This window comes from Penicillium oxalicum, chromosome III (genome assembly GCF_001723175.1).
Source record: "Penicillium oxalicum strain HP7-1 chromosome III, whole genome shotgun sequence".
In the NCBI taxonomy this organism is placed as follows: Eukaryota; Fungi; Ascomycota; class Eurotiomycetes; order Eurotiales; family Aspergillaceae; genus Penicillium; species Penicillium oxalicum.
In genome coordinates, this window is record NC_064652.1 from 478055 (window position 1) to 496558 (window position 18504).

Here is an 18504-nt window from a genome sequence, read left to right on the forward strand (position 1 = left end):
CCAAAAGCGACGAACCGACGCCCCGAGTTCCCCCCATGGTTCAGCATTCTTTCTAGTCCCAGATATTTAGGGGAGATTTGGGTACGCCCCGGGGCGATCGTGGATCCTGGTCTCGAGTCCACTACTGTATACTCCTACCGACAATACTCCTACTCCTGGCACAGAGGAGTCACGCACGGCCTTCTCTCTTCCAAGGCGGCTGATCTCGAATTTGAGGAACAGTCTAATTATGAGGGACCAATATCCAGTGTTCTGTACAGCCGATGGCCCAGTTGCACTTTTGAAATCTAAAACGGGAGACCCGAGACTTCAAATGCCTCGTCTCTTGAACCTTTTGCGAGTCCCCTCTTCCGACCCCTCGCCGTGCCTTGGCTTTTACTGTAGATGGGGTCGGAGATCTCCCCGTATGCGGCGTCGCAGGTGTCTGGTGTGAGCCTAAATATGGCAGACGCTGACTTGATTGCTGCTCCCTCTTTCTCTTTTGCTCGGCTTGCACGCGACCCCACCCAGCAGGCCACCCAGCAGGCCACCCAGCAGGCCACCCAGCAGGCCGGGACTGTGAGAGTTGAGTCGAGTGATACCCTAGACGAGGGGACGACACGACAGTACGTGTGCTGTGATCGGAATGCGGCCATCGGTCCGTGCGGGGGGAGTGCTGGACTGCGCCCGCAGCCAAAGCATCAGCGGTGGGAACAGGGTTGTCTTGTTATCGCGTGTTATCATCGCGAACAAGTGAAGGTCAATCGAATGAGCTGACTCGGATGGAGCTGGTCAGAAATCAATCGCATCGAAAAAACGGGCATCCGCCTCTCTATCTGAGGGGCGAGACTGGGCGAAAGCCAACTTCCAGTTCCTCGAATGTCTCTCTCTAGGTCCAGACAAATAGGAGAAGTTTTCGAAACCAGCCATGAATTTGTGAATCCTGGACCATGTTGCTGTGGGTTGCAGTAATTATTGACGCGGCGGATCTACACGTTTTTCATGCAATATCCCCATTTATTGTCATCTCCATATCATCGCTTCTCCTCATTGCGACTATCGTTTTGCTAGTCAGACTAATTGGGGTTGGACGAGTGGAGCGGGGAGACGATCGATCCCCCCGTGACTGGATCCTTCACGTGAGAGTCGGAGAGGAGGGTCGAGCCCGTGACGGCCGTGTCCGCTGACTTGGCTGACTTTGCTGACTTGGCTCATTCTCTGCAGAGACAGGCACAGAGACCGTTGGTAGAGATCAAGTGGCAGTTTCATCAGTACTCGACAGAGTCGGACACTGTAGAATTTGCAATGTTGAGCTTGGTGCACGTTGGCCATGATGGAGGGAAGGCAAGTCCAGTCAGTCCGGATGGAGTACCAGAAAGACCCGCCGGATGACATTGTATAGCAGATTCACGGTGGAATCCATTCATCTTGAATCCCCTGTCAGTGCATATCATCTCACACGAGGTTAGGTTTTTTTTGGCGACTTGAGTGGATTAGCAACAATTAGTCAGGCAAACCAAGTCGATGTACTGTACTAACCTTGGTCCTATTTGGTCCTTCCATTTCGGGTGCCGAGGTCAGTGAGGTAACGTGATGGTCGTGGCCTTTTGCTCAGGGCATCCACGTCTGCATCTTGATCTCATCTTTTCAACCTCCCTAAAGAAAAAGAAAAAAAAAAAAGGACCACTGCGTCCCGTCCGGACCCTCACCCAGATGGTAAATCAAAAAGACAAAACTGAAACAAAAAGAAAAAGGGAGAAGAAATGAGGAAGAGATAAAGAAAAGTAACAAAAAGGGGAGGATGGAAAACATCCATTCCAGTACCCTGGTTCACACCCGTCCATCCTTTAAATCAACCCAGTCTCTCTCTCTCTCTCTCTCTCTCTCTCTCTCTCTCACACACACACACACACACACACACCAGCACCCAACTCTACCCTCCAAAAGAGAATCCTCTCGAGTTCCATAGTCAACTAAAGATTGGCTATAAACCTTCGTGGTATTGCTGGGTCGGGCGCCGAATGGCACACCCCGCCACCGGCAGGATCCCCGGGTCCAGGTCATCGGGCTCTTGAGTTCTTGGAACGCGGTGGCAAGAATGGGATACGAGTTAGGTACCTTATGAGTTTTACTTTTTAACTCCTTGGCTCTTCCATCCCGAGCACTCGGGTGCTAACTTTGAGAGACGATCGCTGTTTATTTGAGCGTGGGCATGAGCGAGAATATTGGTGAAAGTCTGGCGGCGGAGCGTAAGTGTCTGATAGGTTAGTAGGTGGATGGATATTTGGCTGGCGGAACGTAGAAGATGAATGTGCGGTGAGGATCATAGCTTGGATCTAGATAAGCCCGATTCAGGGATAGATAGTAATGGACGATGAAAGAGTCGAAAGAGACCTAGGATAAATATACATATACGCAAAGAAAAATCTCCTCTACTGACCATGTTTAAATTTCAACGAGACCTCCGCCAATTGAAACAATCCTACAACAGGCAAGCTTTCAATTGAGTGTGAAAGTCTGACAAATAACATACCCCATAACAAGAGCAAACGTTAAGTACCAAGTACTATATAGAGGCAACGTCTTGCATCAACATCGATCCCCAAGCCAACGATCTAGACACAGTACGAAATCACGCTAAGTCTTCCACTACTTCTGCCATCTGTGAAACGCATCCACCAAATCTCTATTCAGACCTGAAGATTTTGGAAAAGCGGTCACGGTGAACAGCTGGAGGTTTCTCTCTCCCTTTCTCTCCCTCCCTCTCTCTCTCTCTCTCTTTCGCGCGCGCACACGAGGGGGGAGAAGGGGGATGCGTGGCTTCAAAAGACTGGCTTTGCCAGTAGGAGAGATGACCTGTCATGTTCGCAATTGGGACCCAGGAGCTGCGGATGGGGATCGATAGAGAGAAACACGGTCCCTGCGCGGGCCGGTAGATTATGCAATGCGCATCGCATGTGAATATCCTGTCCGTGCGGTATGCGTCGCTCTGTATTGCTCGGACTCGGGGATGCATGCACGACTGGATTGGAAGATGGAGAGAGAGAGAGCCCTTGTGCTTTTGAGGGCGGGTGACTGAATGGTTTCCGCCAATGAGTAACTGCATCGGACATGGGACAGAAAGATCAAGGAGTAAATGTAACGGTCTGGACCAATCAATTTAAATGAGGAATTTCTATCCTTTTCTTTTTAGTTGTCCAGTTCTTTTTTTTCTTGTTTTGTGGAAGAAATAGCAAAAAAAAGAAAGAAAAAAGGTCAAATGATTCCCTTCATAGGAAGAGAGTACTCTGTTCTGCGGCAGACATGTTCTTCGGCAGTGCATGTGGGGATAAAATTTGAAAGTGTGTTCCAGGATTGAGGACCGTGGATTAGACAATTGGAGATAAAGTATAGGTAAACGGTACCTTCAAATGGTTGGTCAAATGGATCGTCTGCTAAATGAATTATCCAACCTGGTACGAGCCTTGCAATGGGTGTCTACTGTCGATGATCCAACAACTGAATCAATCGCGTCCAGCAGATACTTAGATCATTCATGAACTCTGAAATCGTTAAGCAGTTATACTGGGGCAGTACCTAGGTGTTTGCCCTGGTCATCAATCTCAATCTGGTCCGCCCATTCCAGAGGCTAGGTTTCAGCTTTAGCATGAAAGATTGGGATACACTCCTGTCTGAAATGATGATGGCTTGGGTTCAGCTTGGTCAACCCTATTCAACGGGCATCGTTCCGTCGATCTCTCGCAGCAAGCTTAGCAGACGATGGAAAATATAAGGGTGTATCATCTATAATCTCCATTTTTAATCAATGCATCCTCTCTATTGAGGCGGAAGAGGATAAAATGCCCCGCTGCCCGATATTAGCCCCCCGCTTTCGTTGCAGCGGAGATCAATGTTTAGCATGCTGCTCATATTTTATGTACATGTGTGGCTACTTTCTACTATACAAAGCGCAGAATACCTGTACAGAGAAAACCTGTTAGTAGATATCAAGGACACCAACCTTGGGAAAATAGAATTCCAGGAGGAGAGGTGGTCGGTATGAAAAGTCTAGGTTGACGTGCCGTACAGCCAGTACGAGTAGTCATGGCACCAGCACAATAGCGGGTACGAATAGCAGGGGGCAGGGGAGAGTATATAGACAACGGAAAAGCGAGACACTAATGGAAGGAACTCCATGATCGCTTCTTCTTTCCAATGAGTATGACTCTGGCCACTTTCTCCGAGACAGCGGTTTGCATGGACAACCAACCTGAAGTGAGCTCATTGGATTGGTGACGTTATTAAGGATCTAGTACCTACTATCACTGGGCGTTCAAGTCCCGTCAGTGGGAGGAGAGGTTTCTCTGCCGTTGTTTGAATGAGGATAGGGATCAGACTTGGACAGACAGCTTCAGACATCAGAGTACAACCTCAGGTGGATAGGATATATTGCTTATGACATTACACGTTTCTATAAATAAGGAGGTTTAGACTCCGGGCATCCACTCGAGCGTTCAGAGTAGTACTTAACGGCCCTTGTCGATTATAGGTAATGGACTAAAAACCCAAGGCGTGGACAAATATTCCTGAAGACTAGTTGGATAAAAGTCGCGCCCTCGTCTTGTTTGGCTCTTTCTTTCTTTTATTCTTTCAGGAATAAACATGAAGAAGCATTGGTATTGTTGAGCTGAAAAGAGAAGTATCAACGCCGAAAACCCCATTGCACTCGCGCCTTAGTGGATGCGCCGTCATGTACCATGCACTGCTGAACACAATCACCACAGTGGGGAAAAGAAAAAAGAGACAAAGAACAGAAAATCAACAGTAAGATACGCAGACCGCGAGGGAGGGGGCAAAAGGACCGAAATTGAGCCCGAGTCAAGTATGACGAGAGCTTTCTCTCGACATTAGACCCCCATTTCTTTTTCGGCACCAGCACCTGGATCGAGATAATCCTCACGTTCTGCCGCTTCGTACTCGGCGACGAGATCCATCACCACGGCCCTGGCCTCGTCGAATTCCCCGAATCCGTCGGCGAACGGAGCCTCTTTCCTGTACGGCTCCAGGAAAGCATTTCGCTTGCGCAGGCGATCGTATTGTTGAATGATGCGCTTGAAGAGAGTCGCCACCGAAGTATGATTGGCGAGCATCAGGCCGCTCACTCGGTGCGAATGTTGCAAGTATGGCGATTTTTTGGTTAGGGCAACCTGAATGCTGGCGGGACCCCAGGGGATAAAGGACGCGAGGCGACGCTCACGGATACGTAACAGGGACTTGTGCACGTCGGTGGGGTCGGCCTCACCCTGGATCATGTTCAGGATACTGATGTAGCAGCTGGATTTGCTTGGGGTCATGGAGACCATGCGGTTCTTCGGTTGCAAGAGACGACGCATCACGTCGAGCACGGTGGTCTTGCGCACCGTCTTGGCCTGTTCGATGTTGTCGCCGGTGAAAGGGGTGTATGAGGTGAGCAAGAAATGGCAGCGGGGCGTGGGGATGAGCGAGGCAATGATCCCAGCGAGATCGTTGTGCATGTAACCGGGGTAGCGGAGTGTGGCTGTGGATGCGGACATGACCGTCGAGACCTGCGGCAGAGTTAGAATCTACGGAGACTGTGATCGACACATCCGGACGGTCAACGGCACCTTACCAGTTGGTTGGTCTGATCAAAATTCGTTGTGTCGTCAATCGAACCTGGCCTCATGTGAAGTCGATCTGCAACGATGCGAGACAGGGCGCCATTGTCAAGTACCACCTGCCGGAGACCGATTTAGCCGATCAATCTCATCTCCAGTATACGCTTCGAACCGACAAACATACCACCGAGTCCGCATCCTGCGTCAGCCGTCGCATGGAGAGTAGACTGTTGTATGGGTTAACCACGACGTCCGTTGTTTGCATGTCTGGAAACACGGAGTAGGTCTGAATGAGTTTCTTGGGAAATCGATCGTTCATCCGCTCCAAGAGATAACTTCCCAAGCCTGAACCGGTTCCACCAGCAATCGAGTGTAGTAGCATGAAACCCTAACCTCGAAATGTGAGTGACGGACTCTCACGGGGAATTTTTGTCGACTTATGTGATCTTTCCGGCCTTCTGCCTTGGGGATCGAATCATACCTCGAGCGAGTCACTGCCATCTGCTTCTCGATCAATCATGTCGAATATCTCTTCTTGAACACCTTCACCAGCAGCATATCCCGCACCCCAGTTATTTCCTGCGCCGACTCCATTCTGTCCGATAAAGAAGTTCTCGGGGTTGTAGATGTTGCGGTAAGGACCAGATTGAATCGCATGGAGGACCTGCACAGCTTCAGCAACCCAGATTTCGCTCGTGATGGGCATTTCCCCCGCCTCTTCCTTTTCTTATCTTTTTTTTTTCTCAATATGATCGGTCTTTGCAAGGATTCAAGATGGGAGGGGAGGAGGCTGTCATACTCGTGGTTCTAAATCCAGCAATATGGCTCGAGGAATGTATCGGGTATCGTCACTCTGTACCAAGTTGGGCCAGTCATTAGCCTTTGCGGTTGAGGCATTCTCAAAGCTCATGAGGGTGCTTCACAAACCTGGTAGAAAAACACATCTTTACGATCGCCGCCTTCGGTCGCAAACTCTTCGAGATTGCCGTCTTGGCTGATACCATGCTCCAGACAAAGTTGTTGCCAAAATTGACTACCAACTGCAAGGAATAGTCAGCAACCAGAAGTTTGCTCCTAGGATCTCAGATTGGCATCTGCGGCTTGGAATCCTTCTCGTGCTGATCGACTCTTTTTTTGATGTGCGGCGCTAAGAGCGACTCACGAGAACTTGAAAGGCCGCGGAGGAGCAAAACATACCGTTGTTGCCGCATTGGCCGGCTTGAATCGTGATGATTTCCCTGGACAGCAAGTTAGTCACTGCTTCAAGGAGATCCGATGAAGATGCTAGCTCTCAATCGAACCTGGACCTCCTACCTAGGCATCTTGATTCAGCTCGTCACCTCGTCGGGATTGTCAGTACACGCGTACCGCGCGTTGGCGCGGGGAACAATTTGGGCTCGGAGCTGAGGGCCTTAGGCATCACTATCCACCTCGGCACTTGGGGTGTCGTCATGAATGAAGATGCGCAGCGGAATTTGGTGCTTCAGTTCTTGCAACTTATCTCTTTAATTGACATTAATTAGCAGCTGCTTTTATGTTTCTTCGATAAGAAAAGTTTGCAAAACTCAAATATACGTTCAACCCAACCCATTGACTATTGGCTTCCATTCGCCACACTTTTTTTTTTTTTTTACAGCACTGGCCGGGCCCTCCCTTCTGGATTTAGTATCCAGAACGACAATGATCCGCCAGCTGACGAGAGCCTGCGAGAACACCGTCGACAATGCGGACTCGCGAACCATTTGACTCCCCGTAGGCCGCAATGCATCCTTCTCGGACTGCCTCATCCATACCAACCATGCCTGCACATCCCAGACAGACTGCAGCCACAAAAGTTTTAGAATTCCGCAGGAGAGACGCCGTTGCTTCAGAGATTCGACGTTTGACTTCCCGAGGATCCGTATGATGCAGTTCAATGGCGGAAAGCCCCGTCGTTGCGACTCCAGCAAAGCAGGCGGGGGGATCTCTGCCTTTGCCCACGAGCATTTCGGTAACCGCATTGGTGAGCTCCTGCTTCCAAGCACTCCCGGTGGTCACAATGCCGAAGGAGTCTTCCACTTGCTCGCGGGCGTACTGCACAGATGTCAGGTTGAATGCACTGATCAAGGACATGGATGTTGTCACGCTGGCTTCAAAGATTCCCGTGACGAACCGGCGGCGTTGATCCCGGTGCGTTCCTTCGTACTCGGCGATGGCTTTGCGTATCATTCCCACGAGAGGATGGGCCGAGTAGCAGGCCACTAAGAAAGCATCGTAGTCTTGGATGTGCTGGCAGACATCTCTGCATGTCCATGCTGTCTTGGCCGAGTCTTCGGGTCCGTTGATGCTATCAATTGGTCCTTCTGAATCGGGCGAGTCGGGGCTGGGATCCTCTCGTGGGGAAGTATAGAACGTCCACTCGACATCCTGAAAGTCAAGTCTTTTGATGATCGGTTTCAAGGCATCTGTCATCTCCACTGAAACATTAGGATTGATGACCATGATTCGGAAGGTGTCATTTTTCCTTTCCGATGCCATTTCGAGGGCCGAGAGGACGTGGATGAGTCGGACGTATTGCAAAATGCCAGGACCTCAAGCCGAGAACGGAAGACTAGCGATTTTAATTTGACCAAAGCCTCGTCAGAGTTTGATATAGCAGTCCAGCAGTGCTTGTAGTCTTGCGCTGCTTCGCTGTGCGTGCGGCACTGGCGCTGGTGGAGCCGATGGCGACAGCTATTGTTGTCAAAGCGGTAATTTCCGCAGCCCCTCCCCCGCACGTCTTCGTCTCCAACAGTGTAGCCTTCACACGCTCGGTCGTTGATCTGTCGGCAAACTTCTTCAAGCAAGAATCTCTACACCGAAGATATAAATCACCGTCATGCCGCTGATTGCACAGAACCCTCAGCCTCGGGTCATCCTGGGCTTGATGACTTTTGGCCCGGACGAGTCCAAAGGGGCCCGCATCACATCACTCGACGAGTACAAGAAATGTCTCGACTACTTCCAACAACAAGGCTTCAACGAAATCGACACCGCCCGAATCTACGTGGGGGGCGAACAGGAGGCGTTTACAGCCAAGGCTCAGTGGAAGGAGCGCGGGCTGACCCTCGCGACCAAATGGTATCCGATCGAAGCCGGTGCCCACAAACCCGCAGTGGTGCGCGAGAAGCTCGAGCTATCTTTGAAGGAGTTGAACACCGACCAAGTCGATATCTTCTACCTTCATGCACCGGACCGCTCGGTGCCATTCGCAGAGACTCTGGAAGAGGTCAACAAGCTGCACAAGGAGGGTAAGTTTGTGCAGCTGGGCCTGAGCAACTACACGGCTTTCGAGGTTGCCGAGATCGTCACAACATGTGCGGAGCGGGGCTGGGTGCGTCCGACTATCTATCAAGCCATGTACAATGCCATCAGTGAGTGAAGAATAGTCCCATCTGTGCTCCCATGCATGCAGTCTTTCGCATCGCATAGTGCTTCCGGAGGGGGTTTCAGACATGGCTAACGGTGGGCACTTTAGCTCGCAACATCGAGACCGAACTGGTACCTGTTTGCCGACGCTACGGCATTGATATTGTGGTTTACAATCCTCTGGCGGGAGGTCTGTTCTCCGGAAAGTACAAGACCAAGGATGTTCCTGCGGAGGGGCGATACAGCGATAAGCACGGGACCGGCAACAACTACCGGAATCGGTATTTCCGCGATGCCAACTTTGAGGCTCTGAGTTTGATTGAGCCCGTTGTGGAAAAGCATGGACTGACTCTGATCGAGACGGCTTTGCGGTGGGTGCGGCACCATTCGGCTCTGAAGATGGATGGGGACGGTCGGGACGGAGTCATTGTTGGCGTCAGCAGCTTCAATCAGCTCGAGAGCAATCTCAAGGATTTGCAGAAAGGTCCTTTGCCAGAGGAGGTGGTGAAGGCTTTGGATGAGGCCTGGATGATTGCGAAGGCTTACTCTGCCAACTACTGGCATTTGGATCTGAAGTACACCTATGATACTCAGGAGGCGCTCTTCAAACCCAAGCCCAAAGTCTAATGACCTGACTATAATGTTGTACATTGGTGGCTAAGATGTTGCGAGAGAGACCACTTTGTTGCATAGAATATCCAAAGAGATACATACTGAAATGAAGTTTCTGCCCATGCTTGACACCAACAGTTTCGAATGACCAGGCCTGATGACCGGGTTGCGCTTGTCGAAGAGAACATGCCAGAGTGATCATGCCCGGACCACCAAGCTCCCCCGGTAGTCCGTCAGATGATTGTTCGACAAGCCACAAGTGGGCTGGCCCGAACGGAGTAAAGCATCGTTGATTTCAAGAATGACACCCCTCAAAATGCGCCCATTTCGCTTGGTTTCTGCATGCCCAGAATGAACGTGGACCCGAAACGTGCTCAATGTAGTCACTCGGCAGAGACTGTAGGCTCCAGCCAGGAGTAAAGGGCGAGAATCATGGAACGGTGGTAAAAGGGCAAGAGCGTTCACCTGAAGCAGACCCACCGGATCCCCGCTGGGCGCCCAGGCCTCCATCACGTGTGTCCGCCATTCCCAAAGCGGTATGGGGCCCTGGATGACGACGGTGTCCAATCCTTGAAGGACCGCTGCACCTGTACATGAAAGTGGCAGGCGGCTTTCTAGAATTGTCGATTACCGGGTTTTGCAATCAGTTCCTCCTTGACCACGGAATCCACGTGAATCTACTACTGCTGAATGTCCTTCGCGCTCATCATCCATCGCAAAGACACTCACTCACCTTTCGACATTCACGGCTAGCCCGTCTCCCCCGTGGCCGAAGAGCCATTCACCACGGAACAGTGCGATGACCACATACGGAGCTACAGCAAATCCTCAGCCCCTCCAGCACGCTTTGCCCTGTGATACCCCCCTACGACATCCCTACCAACGAAAGGACCGATTGTGATTGAAGGGACCCCACCACGCGACCCGATTCATTCGAGGGACTTTGAAAACATCAACGTCAACCTCACTTCCAGCTTCCGCGGGACAGCTCCAGCACTCAAAGTGCAAGACATTCCAGACACGCTGGCGTCCAAGTTCTCTGTAAAGAGTAGCAGGGTTCCTCCAAAGAACAACGTGGCCGAACAGCGTTGTGGCTTCAGACAGCATCGAACTTGAGGATTCGCGGGACCAAAGGCCGGACCTATCTCGCACGTCTCTGGAATCAGACGACGAAATGGTTGTGAACCGGCCTCCAATGCATCGGCCAACCGACGGCCGATCGCAGCAACCGTTACTCAAAGACGATCCTTCTCCACGGCTTGATCGATCAAGCTTCAGCCATGACACAGAACATCGACCCATGTTGCACCATACCCGTCGGCCGACCATTCAATCCCGAAATTCCGAATATGACGCTGCGCAAGCAACCCGGAAGAAGTACATAATCGCAGCGGGGTTTCTACTGTTGAGTTTGGCGAGCTTCGTCGTTCAGACCGAGACAGCTGTATACATTCAGCATGAACTACACTGGGATAAACCGTATTGTATGCTGTAAGTTGATCGGGTTCTCCCTCCTGTGCGCTCCGGCGCCGCTGTCTCTCTCTCTCTCTCTCTCTCTCTTGGCCAGTGCGCCTTGGGACCAGTCGGACTGTTGTCTGACTCTTTTTCTCCTTTTTCTTCACTGCAGGTACATCACCCATGGCTCCTGGTCATTGCTGTGGCCCTTTCAACTCCTGATTCTTCGAATTCAAAAGCGAAAACTGTCCTGGGCAGCGTTCTGGCGCCGGCATGTTTATTTGGTCAAGACCACCGCTCAGATGGTGCAAAGCCAAGACGTCCATCTCACCTCGCGGGACTCTCACCGATCACCCGTCCCGTATATGATCAAAACGACCGCGTTTGTGACCACCGCTCTGACTGTCGCCGGTGGGTCGTGGTACTTGGCTGTGAACTTGACCACCGCTAGCGACTTGACGGCTATTTACAACTGTTCCGCCTTTTTTGCGTATGCGTTCTCCATTCCGCTTCTCAAGGATAAGCTACGCCTTGACAAAATCCTCTCGGTGTGCGTGGCCATCATCGGTGTGCTCATCGTTGCATACGGTGATCGACCCAGCAAGGTGGCCAAGGATGGATCGGCCAAGACCGGAGTTGATGAAGAAGCTCAGAACCGGCTCCTGGGAAATATCATCATTGGTATTGGCAGTGTGCTGTATGGCCTTTATGAGGTCTTGTACAAGCGCTTTGCCTGTCCGCCCGAGGGAACTAGTGCCGGGCGAGGGACCATCTTTGCCAATACCTTTGGTAGCATGATCGGTTGCTTCACTCTCTGTGTGTTGTGGATTCCGATCCCCATCTTGCACATGCTGGGATGGGAGACCTTTCGGGTCCCCACGGGTGAAGCGGCGTGGATGCTTTTGATTTCTGTGCTTGCCAATGCGAGTAAGTATTTAGGTTTCCTTCAATGAGGAACTGGACCGTCTCCTCTCAGCGAGTATGGACGTAACGCTGACTGTGTTCCGTTGCGCAGCTTTTTCGGGATCATTCCTCGTCTTGATCTCCCTGACATCGCCGGTGCTCTCGTCCGTAGCAGCACTCTTGACGATCTTCCTCGTCGCGATTGTTGACTGGATCCGCACAGGACAGGCTCTGTCCTTTTCATCCATTGTGGGTGGAGTATTGATCATGGCCGCATTCTTCCTGCTCAGCTGGAGTACCTATCGGGAAATGCAGGAGGAGCGCCGGAAACAACTGGAAAACGATCAGGTGGAGTCTGAGAGCGACGAGTAGAGCTGTCTTTTGTGTGTGTCTTCTTCTTTTCATTGCATCGGGTGCTGGTAACCGTTGTCGTTGATGTCTAGATTTACTCGGCGGGGTGTGGTTTTATATTTGACTGTTTGATCTCGTCTGCTGAGCATTATATCGGATGTCGACTTGGCCTCCTTGGCCCTGTTTCTCTCTTTTTTTTTCTCTCTCCTTTCTCGTCTTGTATGTTTTCCCACTTGAAGTTGTGTTGCCTCTGCTGCATTTCGGCCCCTCTTATAATGTCTCTATCTTTTTCCCTCCTCCGCCCTGTGACTGTCATAGACAATATGCTTCCGGACTGGCCCGTTGAATGATCGAGACCAGATCTGGTAGGAAAGCGCACCCAAGGTCTCGATTAGGTTGGACGAGAATCCGCCGCCCTCGAGGCATCCCCAGATTCTTATTTCTTGAACATGACATGGTCGAGGGGCCACTGGACCCGCTTGGGTATTCTCGGTCCCGAATTGCGTATCTCTCCCACCCCGGATGTCCAGGCGCAGTCGTCCATCTACAGTAAATAATGATACCGGCCATACTCACCCACCGTCCAACCCCCGTAGTCGGTCGTCCGCCGACTGGGCCAGGCCATTCATTGTTGTACCCAGTTGGATGATCCGTAGATGGATCTACGAATCACTGCATTCCAATTCACACCCTCTGTCAACCCACCGACCAACCCACCAGTTTTAGATTACGATGGAATTCTCCTGGGGGGGGGGGGCGAGGTCAGTGGCGTTGGCATCGAAGTTGATCCCAGGGTCCAGGGAAGATTGCATTCGCATTCACGATCGTTGGGTCCCGAGTCCATGGTGCTAAGCCATCACGTAACCTACCGACGTCTACCTACCATTCATCCTTTGTGTATACTTGTAAGTATAATTATTATTATTATTATTCGTGAGTGCAGTCATTATAGACTCACTCGATCTCGTCCAGATCGACCGATGCAGTCCAGCCGGGCCCATCCGGGCCCCGAATGCCAACGCACCCTCCTCCCACTACTCGTATTTGAAGATTCGAGCAATTTGAAACGAGTCCCGAGCGAATAGAAATCGAATGAATCGACAACTCGAGGCCTCCATTCCCATTGGAAGAATCTAAGAAAAGGAATCAAAAAAAAGAGGACACAATGTCAATGTCAATTTCAATATTGAATAGACACAGATGCTGACCTCACCTCACTCGGACAGGACACCTTTGGATCCAACCGTTCCGACCAGTCGCGCATACCAGGTGCCCTCTTTTTTGTAATTTTTCTATCGATCAACCGATGTGTTCGATGCGGGCCTAGAATTCTTCCCCCATGGGTTTCCGCGGCGGGGGTGATCGGTGGTAGATCCACTGTCGATTCGGTGGAGATCTTTTCTTTGTGGATGTAAAACTCGATGGATGTGTAGTACTTTTGATGATGGATTTGTTTCTCTCTCTCTCTCTCTCTCTCGGCAGAGAGGGATGATGATTGATGCCGAATGGGTTAGAAGGAAGGGCAGGGAAGGGAATGAGATGGGTGGTCGTGGCAAAAATGTTCACGTCCAACTCTTTACTACTGACGGGGACCTATTGCCGATTCTCATTGATGACTGCCTACCGAGAGGCGGTCACTCGTGCAGATCCAGTAGCATTTCGTACAGGCTGGGTTGAGTCCTCGTCCTGTACGCTCGTTTTATCTGAACCGCCGAAACGTGCGCTCCAATAGGGACATGCGCCCGCCAAACTGGCACGACGTGCGCGCTAAGTGCAGTGCAGTGCACATTCGGATCTGGGGGGGAGAAGCGGTTTCCACGGTTCGACGGGATATGGGAACCGAGTTGAGACTGTTTGGTAGTCATAGTGCAGTAGTTACCAATTACGAAATGACTATAGACCTACTGTAATCCCTACTCCTCAATAGTACCTTTTTTGCCTCGATTTCACGATCATGAACGCTCAATTGGCCATGAGAGAGGATAAAATTGATCCCGCCTTTTTTTTATATGTATATTTCCCCCCCTTTTGGGACTCCGCATGTGGTAAACGGTATCTGGGAACGGTGGTTGCTGTCCGACGACTGATCCAGGGTCATCTGGTTTTGGTATGCTTCGTGCAAAGGATGACTCGTACTCCCCTTTCACGGGGTACAGTAGTTGAAGAGCAAGGTACTACTGAGTACCAGTATCTATGCTACTCTCTATTGAAGTGTACTCCTACCATGTATAGATGTACATCCTACCCAAAATGTCACGTAGTACAAGGCCGACATCTTTGGCGCCACTCCTCGAGAGAAGGGCGGCTACACTCTGGTGCAGTAGTGACTCTGCTGCCGATCCGGCCCTTTCTTTCGTGGGGTTGAATTGAATCCCCCTCCCCCTTCACGCGCTCGACAGGGCAAAATGGATCAGTCGATCTTGAGATCGCGCACCAGGCAACCGTCGTGAGTCCCGAAATCCCACCTCCGTGCAGAAATCAAGTCTCTCGGGAACAAAAACCTCCCACGTCCAAGTTTCCAAAACTCAGCTCGAGAGCGGGTCACGCCTCGACGCTCTCGCGAGTGTGGTCTTGGTCCTTACTGGGTAGTGGACCACGAGACTGGAACATCATGTCATTTTGGAGGAAGCACCCTTTTTCTTTTTTCTTTTTTCTTTTTTTTGCTTTTGTCTGCGGAGAGCCCTCTACGTACCATGGTGATTGGTTGTGTGGGTGGTGAAACTATTGCTAGTGACGCAGGGGAGGAGAGAAAAATGGGATGGGATACCTCGACAGAGTCCGGGCAGATGTTTACTTCTTCGAGTCTCTACTGTACTACTCCTGGTTCACCTGTGGTCTTTATTGCGCCTCCCCCGCCCCCCCCCCTCCCTGCCAGCGCGCGGGGGATGGGGTTTAGGACGTTCAAGTACATCGAGTCTCGGATGTGTTTCGGGTGCAAATCATCTTCAAGGTTGATGGTCAGTCTGGAGTGGGATGAGTAACTAGTGTAGTATAGGGGAAATTGTATATGAAGAGCAGGGCAAGACTACTACTACCGTATACTAAAGTATCACGAATGTAAAACTTACATCTTTTTTGTTACTTGTTTCCTATTCAGCATTAGGGTTTCCTTGGACTTTGATACACAGATCCTTCTCCAGTCTTTCCCTGCCATCTTCAAGGGCTATTGAAAATCCTGGAACTCGACGGGATGCAGTTGACCTGTCGTCTAGGTTCTCTCTATGAGGTCCTAATCCATCGATCCAGGGATCATTCATTTTACTTTCTCACAATCAAACGATCATTGATACTCTCTCCTGGTGGGAGACGTACTGTATACAATCATCGTTTCTAGTTCGGTGTAACCCCCGGGATAATTCCCGGTAGAGCCATGATACCAGTCCGAAATCTCTCTCTCTCTCTCTCTCTCTCTCTTTCTCTCTCCCGAGACAAGTTCGAGTCGATCGGTATCCTCCATATGGAGATGGAAAGTTTGTGCAGAATCCTACATACCTAGACTCGTGTGGGCGGTGGAACTGGGAAATCTCTCCACGATAAGGGACATTGGTGTTTTTTTTTTTTTTTTTTTTTTTTTTTTTTTTTTTAATATTTTTCCTGTATTCTTCTGTCAAGGGTGATGTCTCTCGCTATTTTTATCCAATCGCCCGGGCGCCGACTGGGTTGGTCTCCACCCCGGAGATCCACGTACCTAGTGTAGGCTGGTCGCAGTGTGGTTTTTCTGGAGAACTAGGACTAGGTCCGGAGAATGGTGTTGGTGTTTTACTTTATGGGGTACATGTCTAACGGGTATAGGTAGAGGACGGCATGGAGAAAGCAACTATACGGTGATGATTGATGAAGTTACTTGATACGAGGCAAGTCGGAAAAGTCAGTTACCGTCATAGGCCCTTGACAGCTGGAGAGCGTCAGTGTAGTACTGTACGACTCTGCCCAGCGTGGACAGAGGGGACGGCCAGCTGGATACTCATGACCTCCCTTTGAACCGGCACTTGCGTCTCCCGGGAGACATTTCAATTCCCAGCACAGGGTGGTGTTGGTGTTCGGAATAGCGTTTGCCATGTTTCAGATGTATACTGTGACAAGGGTTCCAGGGAGGAGAAGCCGGACAAGGACTGGAGTAGGACACTGTGTCAGTACAGTACAGTACTCGAGCACTTGGAACGTTGCAGAGGCTACAGAGTAGTACTCTGAGAGTACCACGCTGTAGTCCTGTGCAGACACCTCACTAACTTCCCTTCTGTGACTAGGTACATCCTACAGTACATCGGATCTGATTCTGCACTTCTGCAGGAATGCTCCGACCCTTCAATTCCTAGTTCTCCATTCGTCTCGTCTGCATGGTGCATGGGTGGACGGCGGTTAGTTCTGGACCACGGTGTTTGTCCATCACTTGCAGCTGGGCAAAAGGATTCCGGGGGAGAGCGTGTGACACGCGCCCGGATCACACGAATAGGAGAGTTTTGTCCGGACTGATCCGCAGTCCAGGCGGCGTGGCTTCGAGGCAAAGTCCGGGACCTGCATGGAGCCCTGACGGACGGGATATACGGTCATTCACCCATACCGGAAGAGAGAAGAGTTGAATTCAGGCATGGGGTAGGATGACGGTGACATCTGTACCGCAGACAAGCAAAGAAACAGAAAAGGACAGTCGGGGTGTACTGGTTCTGGTCACCGTGTTTTCCTCAGTTGCCATGCGCCATTGTGGTGGAGATCGTGTCTCCTGCTCTTTTGGTCATGAATCACTACTCCCAGGACTCCCTCGCTCTGGGTCAGCAAGACCCGTTCGCCTCAGGGTGCAGATGAATAATATCTACCGTGGGAAGAACACTGAAAGGGGTTTCCGAGTCCATTATGGGTGGACCATGGGCAAAACATTATTATTATTTCTTGTACAAACACCAAACTCCTACTACTAAGATTGCGTCTGCTTCTCAAAGTCCGATTGTCGAACCAAGAACTCCGCCCCCCAGCGTGGCAAGGACCCAAAGTTCCTTCGACCAGCCAAACTGGGAACATCAGTGTCTTGCACCTCCACTTTTTTCTCCGGAACGCTGGGCCCGATGATTGGTCAGACTATCGAGGTCCTGACAATAGTCCTCGGACCCCATCATCCACACTAAGCTCAGAACGGAAGTGGGGCTCTCGGTGTGGATCCGAACGGAGGGGGTGGAACCCCCCCCGTTCGGATGGTGTGCCTACTCAGCCCGTTTGTGACTGGTCCATCGATTGGGCCTGGTACAGGTGTTCCTGAACGGCGAACAGCCTTGGAGGGCCCAGTTTAGTCTTAGTCTCCAGAGGGCCACCCCATCGGCTTGTCTGGCGAACGAACTAGCGTTCAGGAGGGAAAGAAAGTACAAGAGGGAGCAGGAGGAGAACAAGAGGAAAAAAGAGGGGGAGCGTCCTAGGACAGACTAGGCCGTAAGCCTTGGCAATGGATCAATGTCACACTCGATGCTGAGATGCTGAGATGGGTTACTGGTTGAATTGGGCTACAACGGCCCACTACCACAGGTAGTCAATGCAGGTCTTGTTTGTTGAGTGATGACTAGAGCAATCACTATGGACGACCACGCCGTTGGACTTTGGGTGGAATTGTTCACCACGTAGTCATGACGTTCGTCAACCTAGTGAGCGGGTCCTCCGGACATTGGAATGATTGACAAAGACGATGATTAAGGAGAAAATAGATATTGAAGGGGGGGGGGGAGTATCGGGTCTTGGCTTCTCAACTCTTAGCTACGGAAAGGAAAGACTCCCAGCCTCCAAATTCCGCGGTACGTTCTGGAATAATCGCATCATCATTCGGAACAGAACAGGAGAAGGAGAAGACCACTGGCAGACGCATGTCAGGGTTCATTTTTTCCCCCGAGGCTACAGCAGAACTGTATTTCCCAGATCGGCCTCTCGGGCTCGGATGTTCCGCAGGAAAGTTAATCAACCCGACGGGAGCCAACCAAACGCTGACAAGGGGACGAACCACGATACTGGGCTGAAAAAGGTTGTCAATACCCAACAATGTGTGCCTAGCAGTGCGACTTGGGTACTGAGGAATTTACTTAATGCGAATATGACGGTTACTACCTAGTAGTAGCTCAAATACACTCACAGTATGCCTAGGTACTCTTGCAGGAAAAAATTGTCACTGATACACCATAGAGATTCATTGATGGTAGAATGCGACAGAGATCACCCTGTCTAGACC

The 18504-nt window shown here is 50.9% G+C and overlaps 6 protein-coding genes across 6 annotated transcripts; 4 read left to right on the forward strand and 2 right to left on the reverse strand.

Annotated features, from left to right (window-relative positions):
• Positions 1-384: 384 nt before the first annotated feature.
• POX_c03649 (uncharacterized protein) lies at positions 385-756 on the forward strand (the record flags this gene model as incomplete). The annotated part of the gene is made up of 1 exon (XM_050112541.1): positions 385-756. One exon carries the CDS (start codon positions 385-387, stop codon positions 754-756), a length of 372 nt encoding a protein of 123 aa, XP_049970097.1.
• Positions 757-4865: 4109 nt separating this feature from the next.
• Positions 4866-6916, reverse strand: POX_c03650 (Tubulin gamma chain; the record flags this gene model as incomplete). Its single annotated transcript, XM_050112542.1, has 8 exons — positions 4866-5543; positions 5609-5713; positions 5779-5982; positions 6076-6258; positions 6394-6447; positions 6522-6634; positions 6792-6832; positions 6909-6916. The coding sequence occupies 8 exons, from the start codon at positions 6914-6916 to the stop codon at positions 4866-4868; spliced, it is 1386 nt and encodes a 461-aa protein (XP_049970098.1).
• Positions 6917-7256: 340 nt separating this feature from the next.
• On the reverse strand, positions 7257-8111 carry POX_c03651 (uncharacterized protein; the record flags this gene model as incomplete). Its single annotated transcript, XM_050112543.1, has 1 exon — positions 7257-8111. One exon carries the CDS (start codon positions 8109-8111, stop codon positions 7257-7259), a length of 855 nt encoding a protein of 284 aa, XP_049970099.1.
• Positions 8112-8451: 340 nt separating this feature from the next.
• POX_c03652 (Aflatoxin B1 aldehyde reductase member 2) lies at positions 8452-9608 on the forward strand (the record flags this gene model as incomplete). Its single annotated transcript, XM_050112544.1, has 2 exons — positions 8452-8986; positions 9091-9608. The coding sequence occupies 2 exons, from the start codon at positions 8452-8454 to the stop codon at positions 9606-9608; spliced, it is 1053 nt and encodes a 350-aa protein (XP_049970100.1).
• Positions 9609-10767: 1159 nt separating this feature from the next.
• POX_c03653 (uncharacterized protein) lies at positions 10768-12323 on the forward strand (the record flags this gene model as incomplete). The annotated part of the gene is made up of 3 exons (XM_050112545.1): positions 10768-11084; positions 11221-11975; positions 12064-12323. 3 exons carry the CDS (start codon positions 10768-10770, stop codon positions 12321-12323), a joined length of 1332 nt encoding a protein of 443 aa, XP_049970101.1.
• A 2737-nt stretch (positions 12324-15060) lies between these two features.
• On the forward strand, positions 15061-15198 carry POX_c03655 (uncharacterized protein; the record flags this gene model as incomplete). The annotated part of the gene is made up of 1 exon (XM_050112546.1): positions 15061-15198. The coding sequence occupies one exon, from the start codon at positions 15061-15063 to the stop codon at positions 15196-15198; it is 138 nt and encodes a 45-aa protein (XP_049970102.1).
• Between the last annotated feature and the right edge of the window lie 3306 nt (positions 15199-18504).